Source organism: Oncorhynchus mykiss, chromosome 25 (genome assembly GCF_057628025.1).
Source record: "Oncorhynchus mykiss isolate SJ-2025 chromosome 25, ASM5762802v1, whole genome shotgun sequence".
Classification (NCBI taxonomy): Eukaryota; Metazoa; Chordata; class Actinopteri; order Salmoniformes; family Salmonidae; genus Oncorhynchus; species Oncorhynchus mykiss.
The window spans coordinates 84,850,187-84,875,000 of NC_143046.1; the positions used below are offsets into that span (position 1 = coordinate 84,850,187).

The 24,814-nt window shown below is 41.6% G+C and overlaps 1 protein-coding gene across 1 annotated transcript in view; it reads right to left on the reverse strand.

Annotated features, from left to right (window-relative positions):
* Positions 1-24,814, reverse strand: part of LOC110505895 (neurexin-3a) — a 651,746-nt gene that overhangs the window by 137,176 nt on the left and 489,756 nt on the right. The window contains exon 18 of the mRNA XM_090221316.1: positions 21,137-21,318. Within this exon, the coding sequence (XP_090077442.1) occupies positions 21,137-21,318 (182 nt within the window). The remainder of the gene's footprint in view (positions 1-21,136; positions 21,319-24,814) is intronic.

Here is a 24,814-nt window from a genome sequence, read left to right on the forward strand (position 1 = left end):
CAGGTCGGTGTGTGTGTGTGTGTGTGTGTGTGTGTGTGCGCCTGTCGGTCAGGTCGGTGTGTGTGTGTGTGTGTGTGTGTGTGTGTGTGTGTGTGTGTGTGTGTGTGTGTGTGTGTGTGTGTGTGTGTGTGTGTGTGTGTGTGCGTGTGTGTGTGTGTGTGTATGCGTGCGTGCGCCTGTCGGTCGGGTCGGTGTGTGTGTGTGTGTGTGAGGAGACAGGGCCAGGGTGAATTTGATTTTCACACAGCATTAGACGGTAATATTAAACCTTGAAGCATCGATTCATAAAGCCAGGCTAATAGAGATTAAAGTCAGGTCTTTCTCAGGAGGGAGGGACATATGAAAGTAAAACCCTCAAAAAGCCTTTGCCCTGATCCTCACAGACTTCAAGAGCATTTAACCTGCCGCTATGTGACAAGTCTCCGACTGTCTTACACGCTCAGTCAGTCTAATGAGGTATCCCAGGGTGCCTTGCCATGCTCACTATAAAACCATGATGGGCTTGGTGGCAATAACTGCACTGACTTCTGTCTTTACAAATTTGAAATATGAAATGCCTGCGTGTCAGACAAACATAACTTTTGCCAAAATGATATATAAAAAAATAAGAACAAGACAGGGATGTCCTCTCTCCCCTCTTCCTTCCTCTCTGGATGCTGCCACCCCCATGCTTCACTGTGGGGATGATGTTCTCGGGGTGATGAGAGTTGTTGGGCTTGTGCCAGACATAGCGTTTTCCTTGATGGCCAAAAAGCTACATTCTTGTCTCATCTGATTGAAGTACCTTCTTCCATATGTTTGGGGAGTCTCGCCACAAGCCTTTTGGTTCTGTGGAGTGTATGGGTTAAAGTGGTCCTATTGACAGATACTCCAATCTCTGCTGTGGGGCTTTGTAGCTCCTTCAGAGTTATCTTTGGTCTCTTTGTTGCCCCTCTGATTAATGCCCTCCTTGCCTGGTCTATGAGTTTTGGTGGGCGGCCCTCTCTTGGCAGGTTTGTTGTGGTGCCATATTCTTTCCATTTTTTAATAATGGATTTAATGGTGCTCCGTGGGATGTTCAACATTTCGGATATCTGTACTTCTCCACAACTTGTCCCTGACTTGTTTAGAGAGCTCCCTGGTCTTCATGGTGCCACTTGCTTGGTGGTACTCCTTGCTTGGGGGTGTTGCAGACTCTGGTGCCTTTCAGAACAAGTGTATATATACTGCGATCATGTGACAGATCATGTGACACTTCAATTGCACACAGGTGAACTTTATTTAATTAATTATGTGACAATTGGTCATTTTTTTCATTTCACTTCACCAATGTGGACTGTTTTGTGTATGTCTATCATATGAAGTCCAAATAAAAATGTATTTAAATTACAGGTTGTAATTCAATAAAATAGGAATAATGCCAACGGGGATGAAAACTTTTGCAAGGCACTGTAAAAGTACAAATAATTGAAAATTCCTTAAATTTAGCAAACCAGTTGGCACAATTTTCTATTTTTATTTATTTATTTACAGATAGCCAGGGTGACATTCAAACACATCAACAAAGCATTTTCATATAGTGAGTCCGCCAGATCAGAAGCAGTAGGGATGACCAGGAATGTTGATAAGTGTGCAAATTGGATCATTTTCTGCCCTGCTAAGCATTCAACATGTAACATTTACTTTTGGGTGACAGGAAAATGTATGGAGGAAAAAGTACATCATTTTCTTAAACCTGTTACGGCTAGACGACAACATCCGGTGAAATTGCAGAGCACGGAATTCAAATTAAATGATTAGAAATATTTAACTTTCATAAAATCACAAGTGTCAAAATAAAGCGTAACTTCTTGTTAATCCAGCCGCCGTCTCCGATTTCAAAAAGGATTTACGGCGAAACAAACCATGCGATTATCTGAGGAAAAGCACCTCATCATACAAATGCATAACAAATCATTTTCAACCAGGGAGGTTCGACACAAAAGTAAGAAATAACGATATAATTCATGCCTTACCTTTGAAGATCTTCTTCTGTTGGCACTCCAAAATGTCCCCATAAACATCACAAATGCTCCTTTTGTTCCATAAATTCCTTCGTTATATCCCGAGAATGTCCATTTATTTGGCTCGTTTGATTCAGAAAATACACCGGTTCCAACTCGCGCAACATGACTACAAATTATCTAATAAGTTACCTGTAAACTTGGTCCAAACATTTCAAACAACTTTCCTAATCCAACTTATCCTAAAACGTAAATAATCGATACAATTTAAGACGGAATATACTTTGTTCAATAAAATTAAAGTGGAGCGAGTTCCAGGTTGCAAGCACAAAACAAAAGAGTCCACTCAGTCTGAACAGCCCTACTTCTTAATTTCTCAAAGGAAAAACATCAACCCATTTCTAAAGACTATTGACATCTAGTGGAAGCCATCGGAACTGTAACCAGATGCCTAATAAATATAGTTTCCCATAGAAAACCCAGTGAACTCAAACAAAAAAATATCCTGGATGGTTTGTCCTCTGAGTTTCGCCTGCCAAATACGTTTTGTTATACTCACATACATTATTTTAACAGTTTTAGAAACTTTAGAGTGTTGTCTATCCAAATATACTAATTATATGCATATCCTAGCTTCTGGGCCTGAGTAGCAGGCAGTTTACTTTGGGCACGTTTTTCATCCGGACATGAAAATACTGCCCCCTATCCCAAACAGGTTTTCTTAAGGAATGTAGTGAAGCAAAATTAAAACTTGTCAAAATTATAAATACTAAAGTAGAGTAAAGATACCCCAAAAAACTACTTTAAAGTATTTTTACAGCACCGAGTACCTCTTAAATCCATCTACTTTATTCAGTCAAATGAAAGACAATGTGCTATCTTGTTGTTGTTCATGCATATATACCTTTAATTACTACCATTAGGGGAATACATCTGCTCAACCATAATAACACAACTCGTTAAAACTTTTCTTACTTTCTGTCCATAAATACCAACCAAGGCAAAGTTATAGCTCAGTCATGTCTGCCTTTGAACCTCCACTACCTAAGGAGTGAGCTGTTTTAGACAGTTTGGCAAGTCTCTTACTTGTTTGAAACCTTGTATTTTCCAAGCACCAGCAGATGGATGAAAACAACCGTCATTATCAGCTAGGTGGTTTCATAATGAAGTCAGATGTTTTCTTTAGAGTGTCTACCATCTAGCTTTCACAATCCCAACATGGAGGAGTAAGAAAAGCTGTACTTATAATGGCAGCTCTGGCCCTGAGATGAAACAGCCGTGAAACAAGACAAGCACAGGTCATTTTGCTACCTCTCTCCTCAAATGCTACTGCCAGCCAAAAGCAGTGGGAGAGTGGTGGGGGTCCGTGGCATATTGATGTGTCTGCAGAGGAGGTTTTCTCCTGATTGAAAATCAACTGGCGAAGTGTACTTATGCTCCCAGCTGATTAGAAGCGATCAACACTATAGATTTCCTGTACTCTCTGTTATCTCTCTGTCTTATAGGATTTCATTGGGGCACATTGGGTAGAGACAGATATTAGTGTCTGGGCCGATGTGCTGAGCGATTTGGGATTTTTGAGGTTGGTTCGATTTCAGTTCGATTATTGAAAATATAATTATGCTTTTCGATTTCGGTTTCAATTATTTAGTTAAACATGAAATGTGAATTATTCTGGTTGAATTCTGTAACAACACAAAATAAAACAATGAATACAAGTCCCACGATTGTAGTGACTGCCCATTACTGCTTTTCACTTACCAACCATCAAGTATTCACATTACTTTACTTTAATAAAAATAAAACATTTCAGTTGTTTATATTACTGTATTATTTAATTGCAAGTCATCATCTCATCTCTTTAGAGCTGCTGTCTACGCTGTCTGACAAAATCACTATTTTTAGTAGTCCTTCAAAGTAAATAAGGCCTACTTTTTACAAATGGTGAATACCAGTGATCACTTAGGTCATGTAAAGCAACTGCACTATCCATCCCAATTGTGCATTCTTCTTTCTTTTACATAGCTGGCATAAAGGATACACAGAACGGACTAGTAGGAGTGCAATGGATTATGTTCATTGTAGTCAATTACCCCTTTTTCTACATTAAACTACGTAGAATATTGGCCTGTTTGCAACTCCCTACTACATCTCACAGTTCTGGCTTGATCTGATTTATCTCTACAGAAACTGTGCAATGTGCACATTCATCTCACGGAAAAATGTATCATGAAATGTAATTCAATAATTGAACAGAAGTAGGTCAGTTGTATTAAAAAAATGAAAAAGAACAGACATTTCTGTTTATAGCTCAGCACTACTGGGCTGTTTATAAATGGTGTGTGTGTGTGATGTCGATACGTGGAGAACTACCTGATAATGAGTCTTAATTCACACAGATTGGACTCAATTTGCGTAGATACCTCCATTTAAAAGTCTAGCCTAATCTAATTTAACCACAGTTATCTACGGTGATGTCTATTTCAGGTTCGCTATGCTATCAAACTGATGCAATAAGCCATGGCCAATGCATTTCGCTTAATCAAAAACTAAATATAACGGAATAACATAAATGCTGCAAAAAAATTGCTGAAAATAATTGTCGTTAAGAGCTCCACTTTCAGTCAGATTGGATATGTTGCCTGACCACACATGAAATAAGAAAAACGCTCTCACTTCTTCTGCGAGAGGCAATTTGTAGATGCATTTAGTTTGGTGTGTAATTACGCGCTATGCAGCATGCTGTGCAGCGGTAGGGAGGAAGGGAAGACATTTGTCGTTAATGACTAGAGAGCATTTCCCCGCCAACAAACATGCAACTCGGTACACGGAGCTCCTCCATTAGCAGATTACAGGAGAGAGAGAGAGAGAGAGAGAGAGAGAGAGACGGGAAGAAAGTGAAAAAAATGCATTCAAAAAAGTGATTAGTCTTCAAACTTTCTCCAATTCATTTGTTTTTATATTATTAGAAGAACGGGAAGAGGTAAAGAACAGGGAGAATGTAGGAATTAAGTAGCTGAGCTGGTGAATCTCATGCCACACCCTGTGTTCACCCAGAAACAAGAGAGAGGGAGAGAGAGGGAGAGAGACGGAGAGAGAGACAGGACCATTCTGAAAGAAAACCTGATGGAGTCTGCAAAAGACCTGAGACTGGGACGGAGATTTGTCTTCCAACAAGACAATGATCCAAAACATAAAGCAAAATCTACAATGGAATGGTTCAAAAATAAACATATCCAGGTGTTAGAATGGCCAAGTCAAAGTCCAGACCTGAATCCAATCGAGAATCTGTGGAAAGAACTGAAAACTGCTGTTCACAAATGCTCTCCATCCAACCTCACTGAGCTCGAGCTGTTTTGCAAGGAGGGATGGGAAAAAAATTCAGTCTCTCGATGTGCAAAACTGATAGAGACATACCCCAAGCGACTTACAGCTGTAATCGCAGCAAAAGGTGGCGCTACAAAGTATTAACTGAATAATTTTGCACGCCCAATTTTTCAGTTTTTGATTTGTTAAAAAAGTTTGAAATATCCAATAAATGTCGTTCCACTTCATGATTGTGTCCCACTTGTTGTTGATTCTTCACAAAAAAATACAGTTTTATATCTTTATGTTTGAAGCCTGAAATGTGGCAAAAGGTCGCAAAGTTCAAGGGGGCCGAATACTTTCGCAAGGCACTGTATATGGACGGAATTAATCAAACAAAAGGACCATGTGTGATGTTTATGGGACATATTGGAGTGCCAACAAAAGAAGCTCATCAAAGGTAAGGCATGATTTGTATTTTATTTCTGCGTTTTGTTTGGTGCCTGCAGAGTTGAAATATGCTACTCTCTCTTTGTTTACTGTTGTGCTATCATCAGATAATAGATTCTTATGCTTTCGCTGAAAAGCCTTTTTTTGAAATCTGACATGATGGCTGGATTCACAACGAGTGTAGCTTTAATTTGCTATCTTACATGTGTGATTTAATGAAAGTTTGAATTTCATAGTGTTTTATTTGAATTTGGCGCTCTGCATTTCCCCTGGCAACAGTTAACATTTTTGTAGGTTTGGCAACTTTTCCCAGATAAAGAGCAGTCTGTTCATCCCATTGTTGAAACAGCAAGAAAATCAATGACTGCCAGAGGTGGAGCACCGTTGATGCCCAATGAAGACGAATAAATGCAATGATTTTGATTGCTCTAATTCTTCCATCCTGGATGCAATTTGGGCGGTCGACATCTGCAACGTGTTTGAAGGACATTGGACGTGACATTTGCCCAGCCTCAGGGGCCGGCTTGTCCACAATGAGGTAGACCTTCACCCCCTGCTCTCCATAAAGGTCATAGGACGGACGTTTATCGGTGAAAATGACACGTCCTGAGTCCACCCGACGGCGGTGAACCTGCTAACGTTCCAGAGCCCTGGGGGATGGCAGGGACAATTTGCTGTTTCACCTCTTCACTCTCTACCTCCCTCCCCCTCTCTCGCCCTCCTTTCCACCTCTCTCCCTTCTCTCTACCTCCCTCCCCCTCTCTCGCCCTCCTCTCCACCTCTCTCCCTTCTCTCTACCTCCCTCCCCCTCTCTCGCCCTCCTCTCCACCTCCTCTCCTTTTGTATCTCTCCCTCCCTCCCCCTCTCTCTCCCTTCTCTCCACCTCTCACCCTCCTCTCCACCTCCTCTCCACCTCTCTACCTTCTCTCTACCTCTCTCTCCTTTTGTATCTCTCCCTCCCCTGCTCTCTTCCTTCCTCTTGCTGCTCTCTGTATCAGCTCTCCCTGTTCTCTCTTCTAGCCAAAGTCGGTATGTCAGGGCTGTAGAGGACGAGATCCCAGTCTATTGCATATGTCCCAGAATAAAACATGACAAATATTTTGATGTAGAATAATCTGACCTTGTTTAAAGACCAAGTACCGTTAAAATACTGTATATGTTTTTGTATATAGATTTCATGTACCGTTGTTTAAACAACTCATGATTACAGTTTTTCTTGATTGCATTATCACATTCGTCCAAATAGAATTCAACTTTTTCAAATAACCCACAGAGCCAAACTGAAACACGTTGGCCAAAATGACACATTCATTTAGCCAAACGCATTAAGACTCTCAAAATATGAAATACATGACACAATATCAACTACCTCCGTCAATACATACAACCTATCTAATGAAAAGTGATTTCAAACAATCGTTAAACAATGGCCCAATAAATACTGACCACAACGATCAATATACCCTAACATGGTCAACCCTCTTGTATAGGTCTGTGCCATGTGTTGATACTATAAGTATAGTTTGCACCATAAAAGGCAAGTAAACATATTATCAAAGCTTTGGGTTGAATTATTTTTTTCTTTAATTGATTTTTTACCAAAGATGACCAATGAAGAAAGAATGTCACTCAAGATCATGAATATCCAGAAGCAAAATGTTTATTTCTCCTTTTTCCATTTAAAGTGAGAGCTGAACTATCTTCCTCTGTGGGCCACTCTACCTCTCCTTTGTTCTTGCCCTCGGCCTCTTACTTGGTCTATTCTTGCAAACAGCAACTCAGAGGTCATCTCTTTTATGCATGAATTGAACTGATTGAACTTATGTGAAAATAAGTTTTGCACATGTGCAGAAGGAGATCACATTCATGGTAGTAATTCGTATGTGACCTAATGTTTTCATTTTATCGGTCACGATTTACACAACTGAGTTTTGCGTCTTTTGTAGAGAGTTGTGCAAAAAATGTACGTAGCATTTGCATTGTGTGCGAAAGCAATGAGAAATGACTTACAGTTTTGCAAAAAAAAATAATAATACTGTAGTGCTCATTAGGTTATGATGGAGATCAAGTGGACCCCAGTTTCATTAAAAGTGTCTTAGCAACTGAAAAAAAAACTATGATTGTCCGATCAACCTGTTTTATACACTGTTAGGAAAAAAAGGTGATATCTAGAATTTGAAATGTTTCTTCGGCTGTCCCCATAGGAGAACGCTTTGAATAACTCGTTTTGTTTGCAGGTAGAACCCTTTTGGTTCCAGGTAGAACCCTTTTGGTTCCAGGTAGAACCTTTTGGTTCCAGGTAGAACCCTTTCTACAGAGGCTTCTACATGTCACCTAAAAGGGTTCTCCTATGGGGACAGCCAAAGAACCATTGTAGAACCCTTTTTTCTAAGAGTGTATGTCTTTGTTACTTCAGCAGTATGTTGCTGATAAGCTACTATACTTTTGTTCAATGTAGTTTCCCCCATATAAAACAAAGCCAAGTTTGTATTAACCCCTATAATGATACACTAGTGTCTTAATTCCCCTAACTGCAGTTTTGTGCTCCAGATTTTAGCTGAAATAGCAGGGGCATGGTTCATCCGCCCTTCCCCAGGAAAGAGGTTCCAATTTAGGGTGTGGTGGAGTGAAGAGGGAGGGTATGTATGGTCAGGTGTGGTGCCATTGCTTTGACCGCTCCTTAGGCCCTAAGGACCAGACTAAATAGCCCCAATAAAACCAGTGGATAGTTGGACAGGAGAGAGACAGAGAGAGAGAGAGAGAGAGAGGAGTGCGAGAGAGAGATGGGGAAAGAGAGAGAGAGAGAGAGAGAGAGAGAGAGAGAGAGAGAGAAAACACAAAAAACTATACATACCTTGGCCTAAACATTAGCGCCACAGGTAATTTCCACAAAGCTGTGAACGATCTGAGAGACAAGGCAAGAAGGGCATTCTATGCCATCAAAAGGAACATAAGATTCAATAAGATACCAATTAGGATCTGGCAAAAAATACTTGGATCAGTCATAGAGCCCATTGCCCTTTACGGTTGTGAGGTCTGGGGTACCAAAAAATGCATGCAGAGCAGAATTAGGCCGATACCCACTAATTATCAAAATCCAGAAAAGAGTCGTTAAATTCTACAACCACCTAAAAGGAAACGATTCCCAAACCTTCCATAACAAAGCCATCACCTACAGAGAGATGAACCTGGAGAAGAGTCCACTAAGCAAGCTGATCCTGGGGCTCTGTTCACAAACACAAACACACCCCACAGAGCCCCAGGACAGCAGCACAATTAGACCCAACCAAATCATGAGAAAAAAAAAGATAATTACTTGACACATTGGAAAGAATTAAGAAAAAAACAGAGCAAACTAGAATGCTATTTGGCCCTGAACAGAGAGTACACAGCGGCAGAATACCTGACCACTGTGACTGACCCAAACTTAAGGAACGCTTTGACTATGTACAGACTCAGTGAGAATAGCCTTGCTATTGAGAAAGGCCGCCATAGGCGGACATGGCTCTCAAGAGAAGACAGGCTATGCCCAAAAAATGAGGTGGAAACTGAGCTGCACTTCCTTACCTCCTGCCCAATGTATGACCATATTAGAGACACATATTTCCCTCAAATAACACAGATCCACAAAGAATTAGAGAACAAATCCAATTTTGATAAACTCCCATATCTACTGGGTGAAATTCCACAGTGTGCCATCACAGCAGCAAGATTTGTGATCTGTTGCCACGAGAAAAGAGCAACCAGTGAAGAACAAACACCATTGTAAATAGAACCCATATTTTTGCTTATTTATTTTATTTTGTGTACTTTAACCATTTGTACATTGTTAAAACAATGCATATATATATATATATATATATATATATATATATATATATATATAATATGACATTTGTAATGTCTTTATTGTTTTGACATTTCTGTAGGTGTAATGTTTACTGTTAATTTGTATTGTTTATTTCACTTTTGTATATTATCTACATCACTTGCTTTGGCAATGTTAACACATGTTTCCCATGCCAATAAATCCCCTTTAATTGAATTTAATTGAGAGAGAGCGAGAGAGAGAGAGAGAGAGAGAGTATTATGGAGAGAGAGATAATGTTGTGTATGTGAGTTCTATGATAGAGAGAGAGAGAGAGTGTTATGGAGAGAGAGATAAAGAGATAGAGAAACGTTGTGTATGTGAGTTCAATGAGGGAGAGAGAGAGAGAGAGAGAGAGAGAGAGAGAGAGAGAGAGAGAGAGAGAGAGAGACAAAGACAAACGATAGAGTACTAATCTGTTCCATCCATCCCCTTACTCTGAGTGGAGGCAGCCAGCCATACAGGACAAGGTCACTAATTTATGAATAAATCCAATTAGTTGGAACATATTACTTCACCATCATTGATAAAAGCACTTTGAACAGAGAAGGAAAAATTGAAAATGCATTAGACCAATTTAACTGCTTCTCTAAAGGAAATGACCAATTAGTTAGAGAAACACTTTATAAAACACTGCAATTTCTATTCAAATCCATCAGTGCAATTCTTTACACATTTAGGAGTAAATATATTAATGCATTCATTAATTGTTTATAATTAAGAAATAAATAGAACACATATGAGTAGTGTTACTGGCTATCATGTCATATTTTATTTAGAAAGAGAAAGAGAGAGACAGAGAGAGAGAGAGAGATGAGAGAGAGACAAAGGAGGGGTGGTATACAGAAGATAGCCCTATTTAGGAAAAAGACCAAGGTCATATTATGGCAAAAACAGCTCAAATAAGCAAAGAGCAATGACAGTCCATCATTACTTTAAGAAATGAAGGTCAGTCAATCTGGAAAATTTCAAGAACTTTGAAAGTTTCTTCAAGTGCAGTCGTAATAACAATCAAAAGCTATGATGAAACTGGCCCTCATGAGGACCCCCACAGGAAAGGAAGACGCAGAGTTACCTCTGCTGCAGAGGATAAGTTCATTGGAGTTACCAGCCTCAGAAATTCTAGCCCAAAGAAAGACACAGAGTTCAAGTAACACACACATCTAACATCAACTGTTCAGAGGAGACTGCATGAATCATGCAATTGCTTCAAAGAAAACACTATTAATTAATTAAACCTCTTAAGTCGACCCCCTACTTTTTCGAACATTCTGTTAAAAATCGCGCAACATTTCAGCGTCCTGCTACTCATGCCAGGAATATAGTATATGCATATGATTAGTATGTGTGGATAGAAAACACTCTCACGTTTCTAAAACTGGTTAAATCACGGCTGTGACTATAACAGAGCGTGTGTTTCATCGAAAAGCGCAAGAAAAACTGGTCACTGAAAACTGGAAAAAATATCCATGCGCCACTTGCATGTATTGTTTAAGGGACAAATTAAATGGGGCAGAGATTGCAATTCCTACAGCTTCCACACGATGTCGCCAGTCTTGTCAATTTCCTGGGAGTTATTTCTTGGTCAAACAAAGGAGAGAGATTCCATTCCATCCGGTCTCCGACAGGACGTTTTGGAAGAGAGATTTCCGGAACATGATGGGAAGACGTGGAGCTATTGAATACACATCGCCCCGTGTTCAATTTGATAGATTATTAACGTTTACTAATATCTAAAGTTGGATTACAAAAGTATTTCGAAGTGTTTTGTGAAAGTTTATCGTCAACTTTTTTTATAAAAAAAAAATGACGCTGCGTTTTGAAACAGTGTTTTTTTCTGAGTCACACAGTTTCCATAGATGGATATTTTGGGTATATATGGACCGATTTAATCGAAAAAAAAGACCCAATAGTGATGTTTATGGGGCATATAGGAGTGCCAACAAAGAAGCTCGTCAAAGGTAATGAATGTTTTATAATTTATTTCTGCTATTTGTGTAGCGCCGGCTACGCTAATTCTTTTGTTTACGACGCCTTCAGGTATTTTGGGGTGTTGCATGCTATCAGATAATAGCTTCTCATGCTTTCGCCGAAAAGCATTTTAAAAATCTGACTAGTTGGCTAGATTCACAACGAGTGTAGCTTTAATTCAATACCCTGCATGTGTGTTTTAATGAATGTTTGAGTTTTAACGAGTACATTTAGCATTTAGCGTAGCGCATTTGCATTTCCAGGTGTCTAGATGGGACGTCTGCGTGTCGGGTGGGAGTAAGAGGTAAAAGGACACCAATAATAAGAAGAGACTTGCTTCGGCCAAGAAACACGAGCAATGGAAATTAGACCGGTGTAAATCTGTCTTTTGGTGACAATGTCTGCGATTTATTTAGAATTCAAGGCACACATAACCAGCATGGCTACCACATCATTCTGCAGTGATACGCCATCCCACCTGGTTTGCATTTAGTGGGACTATAATTATTTTTTCAACAGGATAATGACCCAACACATCTCCAGGCAGTTTAAGGGCTATTTGACCAAGAAGGAGAGTGATGGGGTGCTGCATCAGTTGACCTGGCCTCCACAATCGCCCGACCTCAACCCAATTGAGATGGTTTGGGATGAGTTGGACTGCAGAGTGTAGGAAAAGCATCTAACAAGTGCTCAGCATATGTGGGAACTCCTTCAAGACTGCTGGAAAAGCATTCCAGGTGAAGCTGGTATCAAGGTAATGCAGGCTATATTTTGATTTGTTGAACACTTTTTTGCTTACTACATGATTCCATATGTGTTATTTCATAGTTTTGACGTCTTCACTATTATTCTACAATGTAGAAAAGTTTTTTTTTCATATTTTTTTCCATTGTGAATATAAAGAAACACCCTTGAATGAGTAGGGGTGTACAAACGTTTTACTGTACATGATCGAATACAAATCTTAGAATCAACTACTAAAGACTACGAGAACCCACTGGATTCTCCAATTACATTGAATGAACTACAGAACAAAATACAAATCCTCCAACCCAATAAAGGCCTGTGGTGTTGATGGTATCCTAAATGAAATGATAAAGTATACAGAACACAAATTCCAATAGTAAAACTCTTTAAATAGGATCTTTAGCTCTGGCATGTTCCCCAATATTGGGAACCAAGGACTGATCACCCCAATGCACAACAGTGGAGACAAATTTGACCCTAATGACATGGGATACGAGTCAACAGCAACTTCAGGAAAATCCTCTGAATTATCATTAACAGCAGACTCGTACACTGATCAAATGTCAAATTGGCTTAATAATAAATTACCGTACGACAGACCACATATTAATCCTGGACACCCTAATTGAGAAACAAACAAAACCAAAACAAAGGCAAAGTTTCCTCATACTTTGTTGATTTCAAAAAAGCATTTGACTCAATTTGGGATGAGGATCTTTTATGCAAATTGATGGAAAGTGGTGTTGGGGGAAAAGCATGCGACATTAGAAAATCAATGTACAGTATTGGCTTGCGAAAGTATTCACCCCCTTGGAATTTTCCTATTTTGTTGCCTTACAATCTGGAATTAAAATAGATTTTTGTATCATTTGATTTACACAACATGCCTATGACTTTGAAGATGCAAAATACTTTTTATTGTGAAACAAACAAGAAATACGATGTTTTTAAACTTGAGCGTCCATAACCATTCACCCCCCAAGATCAAATCTTTGTAGAGCCACGCTTTTCACCAATTACAGCTGCAAGTCTCTTGAGGTATGTCTCTATAAACTAGGCACATCTAGCCACTGGGATTATCGCCCATTTTTCATGGCAAAGCTGCTACAGCTCCTTCAAGTTGGATGGGTGTACAGCAATCTTACCACAGATTCTCAATTGTATTGGGCTTTGGTCTGTGCTTTGACTAGGCCATTCCAAGACATTTCAATGTTTCCCCTTAACTTCTCTAGGGTCGGGGGCAGCATTCGGAATTTTGGATGAAGAGCGTGCCATAGTAAACTGCATGCTACACAGGCCCAGAAGATAGGATATGCATATAATTGGTACATTTGGATAGAAAACAATCTAAAGTTTCCAAAACTGTTAGAATAGTGTTTGTGAGTATAACACAACTGATTTGGCAGGCGAAAACCTGAGAAAATGCATTCAGGAAATAGGATTTTTCTATTCAATGCCATTACAGTGTCCATTGACTTTGGACTCAAATTGCAGTTCCTATGCCTTCCACTAGATTTCAAAAGTCTTTAGAACTGGTTTCAGGCTTGTATTCTGAAAAATGAGGGAGTAAGAGCAGTCTGAATGAGTGGACCCTGCAGTGTCACAGAGCTTTTTCATGCGCGCGACCGAGAGAGTGCCTTTCTTGTTTCCCTCTTATATTGATGATGTTATTGTCCGGTTGAAATATTATAGATTATTTAGGCTAAAAACAACCTGAGGATTGAATATAAACATCGTTTGACATGTTTCTATGAACTTTACGGATACAGTTTGGATTTTTTTCTCCGCCTGTTGTGACTGTGTTTGAGCCTGTGGATTACTGAAGAAAAGGCGCGAACAAAACAGAGGTTTTTGGATATAAAGAGAGACTTTATCGAGCAAAACAACATTTATTGAGTAAATTAATGTCTTCTGAGTGCAACCATATGAAGATCATCAAAGGTAAGTGATTAATTTTATCTCTATTTCTGACTTGTGTAACTCTTCTACTTGGCTGGTTACTGTTTGTAATGATTTGTCTGCTGGGCGATGTTCGCAAATAATCGTAAGGTATGCTTTCGCCGTAAAGCATTTTTTGAATCTGACACAGTGGTTGGATTCACAAGAAGTTAATCTTTAAACCTATGTAAAATACTTGTATGTTTTCTGAATTTTTAGAATGAGTATTTCTGTATTTGAATTTGACGTTCTGCAATTTCACTGGATGTTGGCCAGGTGGGACATCCTGGTGAGGTTAAACCACTCGAGTGTTGCTTTAGCAGTATACTTCGGGTCATTCTTTTGCTGGAAAGTGAACCTCCATCCCAGTCTCAAATCTCAGAAAGACTGAAACAGGTTTCCCTCAAGAATTTTCTTGTATTTAGCACCATCCATTATTCCTTCAATTCTGACCAGTTTCCCAGTCCCTGCCAATGAAAAGCATCCCACACAGCATGATGCTGCCACTACCATGCTTCACTGTGGGGATAATGTTCTCGGGGTGAGGAGAGGTGTTGGGTGTGCGACAGACAGCATTTTCCTTGATGGACATAAAGCTACATTTTAGCCTCATCTGAAAAGAGTACCTTCTTCCATACGTTTGGGGAGTCTCCCACAAGCCTTTTTGTTAACCCTGGCCACTCTTCCGTAGAGCTCAGCTCTGTGGAGTGTACAGCTTAAAGTGGTCCTATGGCCAGCTACTCCAATCACCGCTGTGGAGCTTTGCAGCTCCTTCAGGGTTATCTTTGGTATCTTTGTTGCCTCTCTGATTAATGCCCTCCTTGCCTGGTCCGTGAGTTTTGGTGGGCGGCCCTCTCTTGGCAGGTTTGTTGTGGTGCCATATTGTATACATTTTTTTACTAATGGATTTAATGGTGCTCTGTGGAAGGTTCAAAGTTTTGAATACTTTTTTTAACCGAACCCTGATCGGTACTTCTCCACAACTTTGTCCCTGACCTGTTTGGAGAGCTCCTTGGTCTTCATGGTGTCGCTTGCTTGGTGGTGTCCCTTGCTTCGTGGTGTTGTAGACTCTGGATATATACTGAGATCTGGATATATACTGAGCTCATGTGACAGATCATGTGACACACAGGTGGACTTTATTTAACTAATTGACTTCTGAAGGTAATTGCACCAAATCTTACTTACGGGCTTCAAAGCAAAGGGGGGGAATACAAATACACCACTTCTATGTATTTTTTTTTTTTTTAAATATATATATATATATTTTTTTTTTTAATTTCTAAAAGAAAATATCTATTTTTTCACCAATTTGGACTATTTTGTGTATGTCCATTACATGAAATACATACATACATTTAAATGACAGTTTGTAATGCATCAAAATAGGAAAAACACCAATGGGGATGAATACTTTTGCAAGGCACTGTACGTACTTTCATTTCGGGTGGGGCCACAGTGTCTCCTGACCCCTCCTATCTCAGCCTACAGTATTTATGCTGCAGTAGTTTACAGTATGTGTCGGGGGGCTAGTGTCAGTCTGTTATATCTGGGTTTTTTCTCCTGTCTTATCCGGTGTCATGTGTGAATTTAAGTATGCTCTCTCTAATTCTCTCTGTCTCTCTTTCTTTCTTTCTTTCTTTCTCTCTCTAGGAGGACCTGAGCCCTAGGACCATGTCTCAGGACTACATGGCATGATGACTCCTTGCTCTCCCCAGTCCACCTGGCTGTGCTGCTGCTCCAGTTTCAACTGTTCTGCCTGCGGTTACCGGACATGCTACCTGCCTGTTCTGCCTGACTTATTCACCGGAATTGCTACCTGTCCCAGACCTGCTGTTTTCAACTCTCTAGAGACAGCAGGAGCGGTAGAGATACTCTCGATGATCGTCTATGAAAAGCCAACTGACATTTACTGACTTGTTGCACCCTCGACAACTACTGTGATTATTATTATTTGACCATGCTGGAGATTTATGAACATTTGAACATCATCAGGTTTTGGCCTTTCTAGGGAGTTTTCCTAGCCACCATGCTTCTACACCTGCTAGCTTTTTGGGGTTTTAGGCTGGGTTTCTTTACAGCACTTTGATATATCAGCTTATGTAAGAAGGGCTATATAAATACATTTGATTTGATTTGATTTCATACCAATTATTTTCCAGGGATTGAATGTTAGCTAGCAGAACAGAAGGCAAGGGCAGATTAGCCACTTGTCACCTGATCCTCACAAGGCATCCTGATCTCTATCCGTGAAACCTACGTTTCCTTTTCCAGGGGATCTGGGGCTGGTCGGGTGTCTGTAATATATCCCTCACGTCGGACTCATTGAAGAAGAACTCCTCATCCAATTTGAGTTGAGTAATCCCAGTTCTGATGTCCAGAAGGTATTTTGGTCATAAGAGATGGCAGCAGCAGCAATTATGTAAAAAAACTAGTTACAAACAACGCTAAAAAACAAACAAAATAGTAGGTTGGTTAATTAAGAGCCGACAGGACGGCAGCCCTCCCTTCTGGCGCCGTACACTAGGATTTTCTTCGTTTCACTTCACCAATTTGGACAATTTTGCGTTTGTCCATTACATCCATTACCACTGTGACTGACCCAAACTTAAGGAAAGCTTTGACTATGTACAGACTCAGTGAGCATATCCTAACTATTGAGAAAAGCCGCCGTAGGCAGACATGGCTCTCAAGAGAAGACAGGCTATGTGCACACTGCCCACAAAATGAGGTGGAAACTGAGCTGCACTTCCTAACCTCCTGCCAAATGTATGATCATATTAGAGACACATATTTCCCTCAGATTACACAGACACACAAGGAATTTCAAAACGAATCCAATCTTGATAAACTCCCCTATCTATTGGGTGTAATACCACAGTGTGCCGTCACAGCAGCAAGATGTGTGACCTGTTGCCACAAGAAAAGGAAAACCAGTGGAGCGACAACACCATAGTAAATACAACCTTTATCTAACTGTATTTATTTTCCTTCTTGTCCTTAACTATTTGCACATAATATGACGTTGGAAATGTCATTATTCCTTTGGAGTGTTTACTGTTAATTTTTTTGTTGTTTATTTCACTTTTGTTTATTATCACTTGCTCTGGCATGTTTCCCAAGCCAATAAAGCCCTTGACATGAAATTGAACATATCTATAGAGCGAGAGAGAGAGAGAGAGATTTGAATACCCTTAGGGAAGCTCTCTAACAGACAACCCAACTATACAGTACATACTAGTACTCCACATAAAGGCAGAACGGTAGAAAGACAACGGTAGAAAGGCAGGAAGACAGAACGGCAGGAAGGCAGAACGGCAGGAAGACAGAAGGGCAGGAAGACAGAAAGGCAGGAAGGCAGGAAGACAGAACGGCAGGAAGACAGAAGGGCAGGAAGACAGAACGACAGGAAGGCAGAACGGTAGGAAGACAGAACGGCAGGAAGACAGAACGGCAGGAAGACAGAACGGCAGGAAGACAGGAAGACAGGAAGACAGAACGGCAGGAAGGCAGGAAGACAGAAGGGCAGGAAGACAAAAGGGCAGGAAGACAGAACGGCAGGAAGACAGAAAGGCAGGAAGACAGAAAGGCAGGAAGACAGGAAGACAGAACGGCAGGAAGACAGAACGGCAGGAAGACTAAAGGGCAGGAAGACAGAAAGGCAGGAAGGCAGGAAGACAGAACGGCAGGAAGACAGAAGGGCAGGAAGACAGAACGACAGGAAGGCAGAACGGTAGGAAGACAGAACGACAGGAAGACAGAACGGCAGGAAGACAGAACGGCAGGAAGACAGGAAGACAGGAAGACAGAACGGCAGGAAGGCAGGAAGACAGAAGGGCAGGAAGACAAAAAGGCAGGAAGACAGAACGGCAGGAAGGCAGGAAGACAGAAGGGCAGGAAGACAGAAGGGCAGGAAGACAGAAAGGCAGGAAGACAGAAAGGCAGGAAGGCAGGAAGACAGAAAGGCAGGAAGACAGGAAGACGGAACGGTAGAAAGGCAGGAAGACAGAAAGGCAGGAAGACAGAAAGGCAGGAAGACAGAAAGGCAGGAAGACAGAACGGCAGGAAGACAGAAAGGCAGGAAGACAGAAAGTCAGGAAGACAGAAAGGCAGGAAGACAGAACGGCAGGAAGACAGAACGGCAGGAAGACAGAAAGGCAGGAAGACAGAAAGGCAGCACTATGGATTCTGACAGTTGATGAGTATATCTGAGGGCCAAAAGCTACAAAGAATAAAACAATACAATCTCTCAGGGATTCTACTGAGGACAGTATGGAAATTCACAGCTTCATTATTCATAGGGCGAGATAAAACAGAGAGAATGTGTGAGTATGTGTGAGCCTGTGTGCGTGTGTGTGTAGATTTGTAACTAGGCATCCATGTGTGTGTGTGTGTAATGTGTGTAGGAAAAATACTGTTTTAGGGTTAGAATAAAGGTTAGGGTTAGGGCTTACATTTAGGGTTGAGAGGTAGGGCTAGGTATAGTTTTAGTGTTATGAGATTGGGGTTCTGGTTAAGGGTTAAGGTTAGATGTAGGGTTATGGGTTATGGTTAAGTTAAGGGTTAAGGTTAGATGTAGGCTTAGGGGTTACGGTTACGTTTAGGGTTAAGGTTAGATGTAGGGTTATGGGTTATGGTTAAGTTAATGGTTAAGGTTAGATGTGTAGGAAAAATACTGTTTTAGGGTTAGAATAAAGGTTAGGGTTAGGGCTTACATTTAGGGTTGAGAGGTAGGGCTAGGTATAGTTTTAGTGTTATGAGATTGGGGTTCTGGTTAAGGGTTAAGGTTAGATGTAGGGTTATGGGTTATGGTTAAGTTAAGGGTTAAGGTTAGATGTAGGCTTAGGGGTTACGGTTACGTTTAGGGTTAAGGTTAGATGTAGGGTTATGGGTTATGGTTAAGTTAATGGTTAAGGTTAGATTATGGGTTAGGGTTAGGGTTAGAGTTATGGAAAATTGGATTTTGGATGGGAATCAATTAAACAAGGAGAACAATACACAAAATGTGGCTCCCGAGTAGGGCAGGGGTCTAAGGCACTGCATCTCAGTGCAAGAGGCGTCACTACAGTCCTTGGTTCGAATGCAGGCTGTATCACATCTGGCTGTGATTGGGAGTACCATAGGGCGGCACACAATTGGCTTAGCATCGTCCGGGTTTGGCCGGGGTAGGCCGTCATTGTACATAAGAATTCGTTCTTAACTGACTTGCCTATTTAAATAAAGATTAAATACATTTAAAAAATACAGAACTGTATTGTGTGTGTGTGTGTGTGTGTGTGTGTGTGAGGTAGCACTCCTTCTGTTAACACTGATCCCATCTCATCATGCTAGATCTGCCTCATTCTCCCGGAATAATCTTTATGTCTTGGCAATGACTTCAAACACACACATTAACATTTTGCTATGTTGCACATACATATACAGAGTATTCTGAAAGTATTCAGGCCCCTTGAGAGAGGAGGGCAGAGAGAGAGAGGATAACCGAGAGAGTGAGAGGAGGACAGAGACAGACGCATGGCTCTCGACCTTTGTCTCTCCCGAATCCGTACGGGAGTTGTAGCAATGAGACAAGATAGTAACTACTGACAATTTAATACCATGAAATTGGGGAGAAAAAGAAGGAGGACAGAGAGAGAGGTGGACAGAGAGAGAGGAGGACAGAGAGAGGAGGACAGAGAGAGAGAGGGGGACAAAGAGCGAGAGGAGGACAGAGAGAGAGGGGAGGACAGAGAGAGAGGAGAACAGAGAGAGAGGAGGACAGAGAGAGAGGAGGAGAGAGAGAGAGCAGGACAGAGAAAGAGAAGGACAGAGAGAAATGAAGACAGAGAGCAAGGAGGACAAAGAGAGATGAGAACAAAGAAAGAGGAGGACAGAGAAAGAGGAGGACAGAGAAAGAGGAGGACAGAGAAAGAGAAGGACAGAGAGAGAGGAGGACAGAGAGAGAGGAGGACAGGTAAAAAGGAGGACAGATAGAGAGGAGAACAGCAAGAGAGGAGGACAGAGAGAGAGGAGGACAAAGAGAGAGGAGAACAGAGAGAGAGGAGGACATGGAGAGAGGAGGACAGAGACAGAAGAGGACAGAGAGAGGAGAACAGAGAAATAGAAGGACAGAGAGAAATGAGGACAGAGAGAGAGGATGACAGAGAGAAAGGAGGACAGAGAGAGAGAGAGGATGACAGAGAGAAAGGAGGACAGAGAGAGAGGAGGACAGAGAGAGAGAGGATGACAGAGAGAGAGGAGGACAGAGAGAGGAGGACAGAGAGAGAGAAGATGACAGAGAGAGAGGATGACAGAGAAAGAGGAGGACAGAGAAAGAGGACAGAGAGAGAGAGGATGACAGAGAGAGAGAGGATGACAGAGAGAGAGGATGACAGAGAGAAAGGAGGACAGAGAGAGGATGACAGAGAGAAGATGACAGAGAAAGGATGACAGAGAGAGAGGATGACAGAGAGAGAGGATGACAGAGAGAAAGGAGGACATAGAGAGAGGATGACAGAGAGAGAGGAGGACAGAGAGAAAGGAGGACAGAGAGAGAGGATGACAGAGAGAAAGGAGGACATAGAGAGAGGATGACAGAGAGAGAGGAGGACAGAGAGAAAGGAGGACAGAGAGAGAGGATGACAGAGAGAGAGGAGGACAGAGAGAAAGGAGGACATAGAGAGAGGATGACAGAGAGAGAGGAGGACAGAGAGAAAGGAGGACAGAGAGAGAGGATGACAGAGAGAGAGGAGGACAGAGAGAGTGGATGACAGAGAGAGAGGATGACAGAGAGAGAGGACAGAATAAGAGAGATAAAAAAGAGATCCAGAACGAGAGACAGAACAACAGATAAAGAAAGGGACATATATAAAAACAAGAGAATAGTGTAACTTACAATGTGGAGCATGAGATAGTCTCCGAGACCTGGAGCGCTGTCTATCCGGACCAGGATGCCGTCCTTTAGGGAGGTACTGAACCCCACGGTCAGCCTGTCTGTACGCGTGCTGGGCCTCTCGTTGGCTGGCCATTTGAACGTGATGAGGCCTCCTCCTTTCCCAAAGATATAGGTGGTCCCAGCTGAGGAGAAATAGGATAGAGAGAGAGAGAGAGAGAGAGAGAGAGAGAGAGAGAGAAAGAGAGAGAGAAGATGAGCTGAAATACTTACACCAGATGGGTATGGTTCAATGCAAAGTAAAAGTAGGAGAATGTTAAGCAGCCCACCAAACTATTTAATTGGAATATGGTGTTGATTATTGGTGTTTTGTTCTATTGTTGTTCTGTTGTTGTTCTGTTGTTACTCTGTTGTTACTCTGTTGTTGTTCTGTTGTTGTTCTGTTGCTGTTCTGTTGTTATTCTGTGTGTTTGCCTTGTCTGTGTTGTTCTGTGTTTGTGTAAAGAAACCAAAATTACGATTACCACAATGTTTGCTCAAGAGATATTATTTGTTACAACACACAAGCACACACACACTAGCACTGCCATCACATGTCCTCCTCAAGATACAGCAAAACACTGTAAACACTAGCACTGCCTTCAATTGTCCTCCTCAAGATACAGCAAAACACTGTAAACACTAGCACTGCCATCACATGTCCTCCTCAAGATACAGCAAAACACTGTAAACACTAGCACTGCCTTCAATTGTCCTCCTCAAGATACAGCAAAACACTGTAAACACTAGCACTGCCATCACATGTCCTCCTCAAGATACAGCAAAACACTGTAAACACTAGCACTGCCTTCAATTGTCCTCCTCAAGATACAGCAAAACACTGTAAACACTAGCACTGCCTTCAATTGTCCTCCTCAAGATACAGCAAAACACTGTAAACACTAGCACTGCCATCACATGTCCTCCTCAAGATACAGCAAAACACTGTAAACACTAGCACTGCCTTCAATTGTCCTCCTCAAGATACAGCAAAACACTGTAAACACTAGCACTGCCATCACATGTCCTCCTCAAGATACAGCAAAACACTGTAAACACTAGCACTGCCATCACATGTCCTCCTCAAGATACAGCAAAACACTGTAAACACTAGCACTGACTTCACATGTCCTTCTCAAGATACAGCAAAACACTGTAAACACTAGCACTGCCATCACATGTCCTCCTCAAGATACAGCAAAACACTGTAAACACTAGCACTGACTTCACATGTCCTCCTCAAGATACAGCAAAACACTGTAAACACTAAATATCAAATCAAATCAAATCACTGCTATCACTGCCATCACATGTCCTCCTCAAGATACAGCAAAACACTGTAAACACTAGCACTGGCTTCAATTGTCCTCCTCAAGATACAGCAAAACACTGTAAACACTAGCACTGCCTTCAAATGTCCTCCTCAGGTTTCGGGGGCCAAGTAGGCCGTAGACTTTGAAAACAAATCTGTTTTTAATTTTCTACAGTAAGTCGTCTAGAGAAGCCTCACATGTCCCAAGTTTCACAAGAGGTTTTTGAACAACTGCTGTTTTCACCTGGGTCAGAAAAGTCGTAATTCAGCATCTGATTTGCTTCATCCCAGCCTCCATGGGAAATACTGTGACCTATACCTAAATATAACTCCCTCCAAAAGGGATTAGCTATACAGATTTTGACAAATGAATTCTCCAGTTCACATGTATTATAGCTGAGAAGATCGCAGCAGGACGTACCCCTCTGAAGAACACACAGACAGACTCCATGACTGTCGTTTTAGAGAAGTTAAATAATCATTTTGAGAGAGACATGACTTGTGTTTGTGTGAACATATAGTATAGTATAGTATAGCTTGCTCATGTTGAAATATGCACTTTGTGTGTGTGTGTGTGTGTGTGTGTGTGTGTGTGTGTGTGTGTGTGTGTGTGTGTGTGTGTGTGTGTGTGTGTGTGTGTGTGCGTGCTTATGTGCGTGCGTGTGTGTGCGTGCGTGCGTGTGCGTGCGTGTGTGTGTGTGCGTGTGTGTGTGTGTGTGCGTGTGTGTGTGCAGGGATGGGCAAAAAATGACAAAATGCAATTAGAAAAAAAAAAATTTGTAAATACTATTTTAAAATACAGAAATGCATTTGCAAAGTAGCAGGAACAACATTCTCAGTAGCGGTTGCAGAGACGGTCTACTTACTGTGGAAGCTTAGTTGAATGCTCTAACTGTAAGTCACTCTGGAAAGTACTTTAGAATTAAAGTATTTGTTACAAAATACTGCACTTCCCAAAGTAACACACATTACTAAATACGTCGTAGTATTTAAGTACAAACATTGCAAATACATGTAACAGATATACTACCAATCTCTGCATACAGGCATGTGTGTGTGGTTAACCCAGATGGCTCTACCTCTACCTCTCTAGTTGTGTTACTGTGTGGTGTGAGGCTATACCTCAGATGGCTCTACCTCTACCTCTTCCTCTCTAGTTGTGTTACTGTGTGGTGTGAGGCTATAACTCAGATGGCTCTACCTCTTCCTCTCTAGTTGTGTTACTGTGTGGTGTGAGGCTATAACTCAGATGGCTCTACCTCTTCCTCTCTAGTTGTGTTACTGTTACGGTGTGAGGCTATAACTCAGATGGCTCTACCTCTTCCTCTCTAGTTGTGTTACTGTTACGGTGTGAGGCTAAATCTCAGATGGCTCTACCTCTACCTCTACCTCTCTAGTTGTGTTACTGTGTGGTGTGAGGCTATAACTCAGATGGCTCTACCTCTTCCTCTCTAGTTGTGTTACTGTGTGGTGTGAGGCTATAACCCAGATGGCTCTACCTCTACCTCTTCCTCGCTAGTTGTGTTACTGTGTGGTGTGAGGCTACAACTCAGATGGCTCTACCTCTTCCTCTCTAGTTGTGTTACTGTGTGGTGTGAGGCTATATCTCAGATGGCTCTACCTCTACCTCTCTAGTTGTGTTACTGTGTGGTGTGAGGCTATATCTCAGATGGCTCTACCTCTACCTCTCTAGTTGTGTTACTGTGTGGTGTGAGGCTATAACCCAGATGGCTCTACCTCTACCTCTCTAGTTGTGTTACTGTGTGGTGTGAGACTACAACTCAGATGGCTCTACCTCTACCTCTTCCTCTCTAGCTGTGTTACTGTGTGGTGTGAGGCTATAACCAAGATGGCTCTACCTCTACCTCTCTAGTTGTGTTACTGTGTGGTGTGAGGCTATAACTCAGATGGCTCTACCTCTTCCTCTCTAGCTGTGTAACTGTGTGGTGTGAGGCTATAACCCAGATGGCTCTACCTCTACCTCTCTAGTTGTGTTACTGTGTGGTGTGAGGCTATAACCCAGATGGCTCTACCTCTACCTCTTCCTCTTCCTCTCTAGTTGTGTTACTGTGTGGTGTGAGGCTATAACTCAGATGGCTCTACCTCTTCCTCTCTAGTTGTGTTACTGTGGTGTGTGAGGCTACAACTCAGATGGCTCGACCTCTACCTCTACCTCTACCTCTACCTCTACCTCTACCTCTCTAGTTGTGTTACTGTGTGGTGTGAGGCTATAACTCAGATGGCTCTACCTCTACCTCTTCCTCTCTAGGTGTGTTACTGTGTGGTGTGAGGCTATAACTCAGATGGCTCTACCTCTTCCTCTCTAGTTG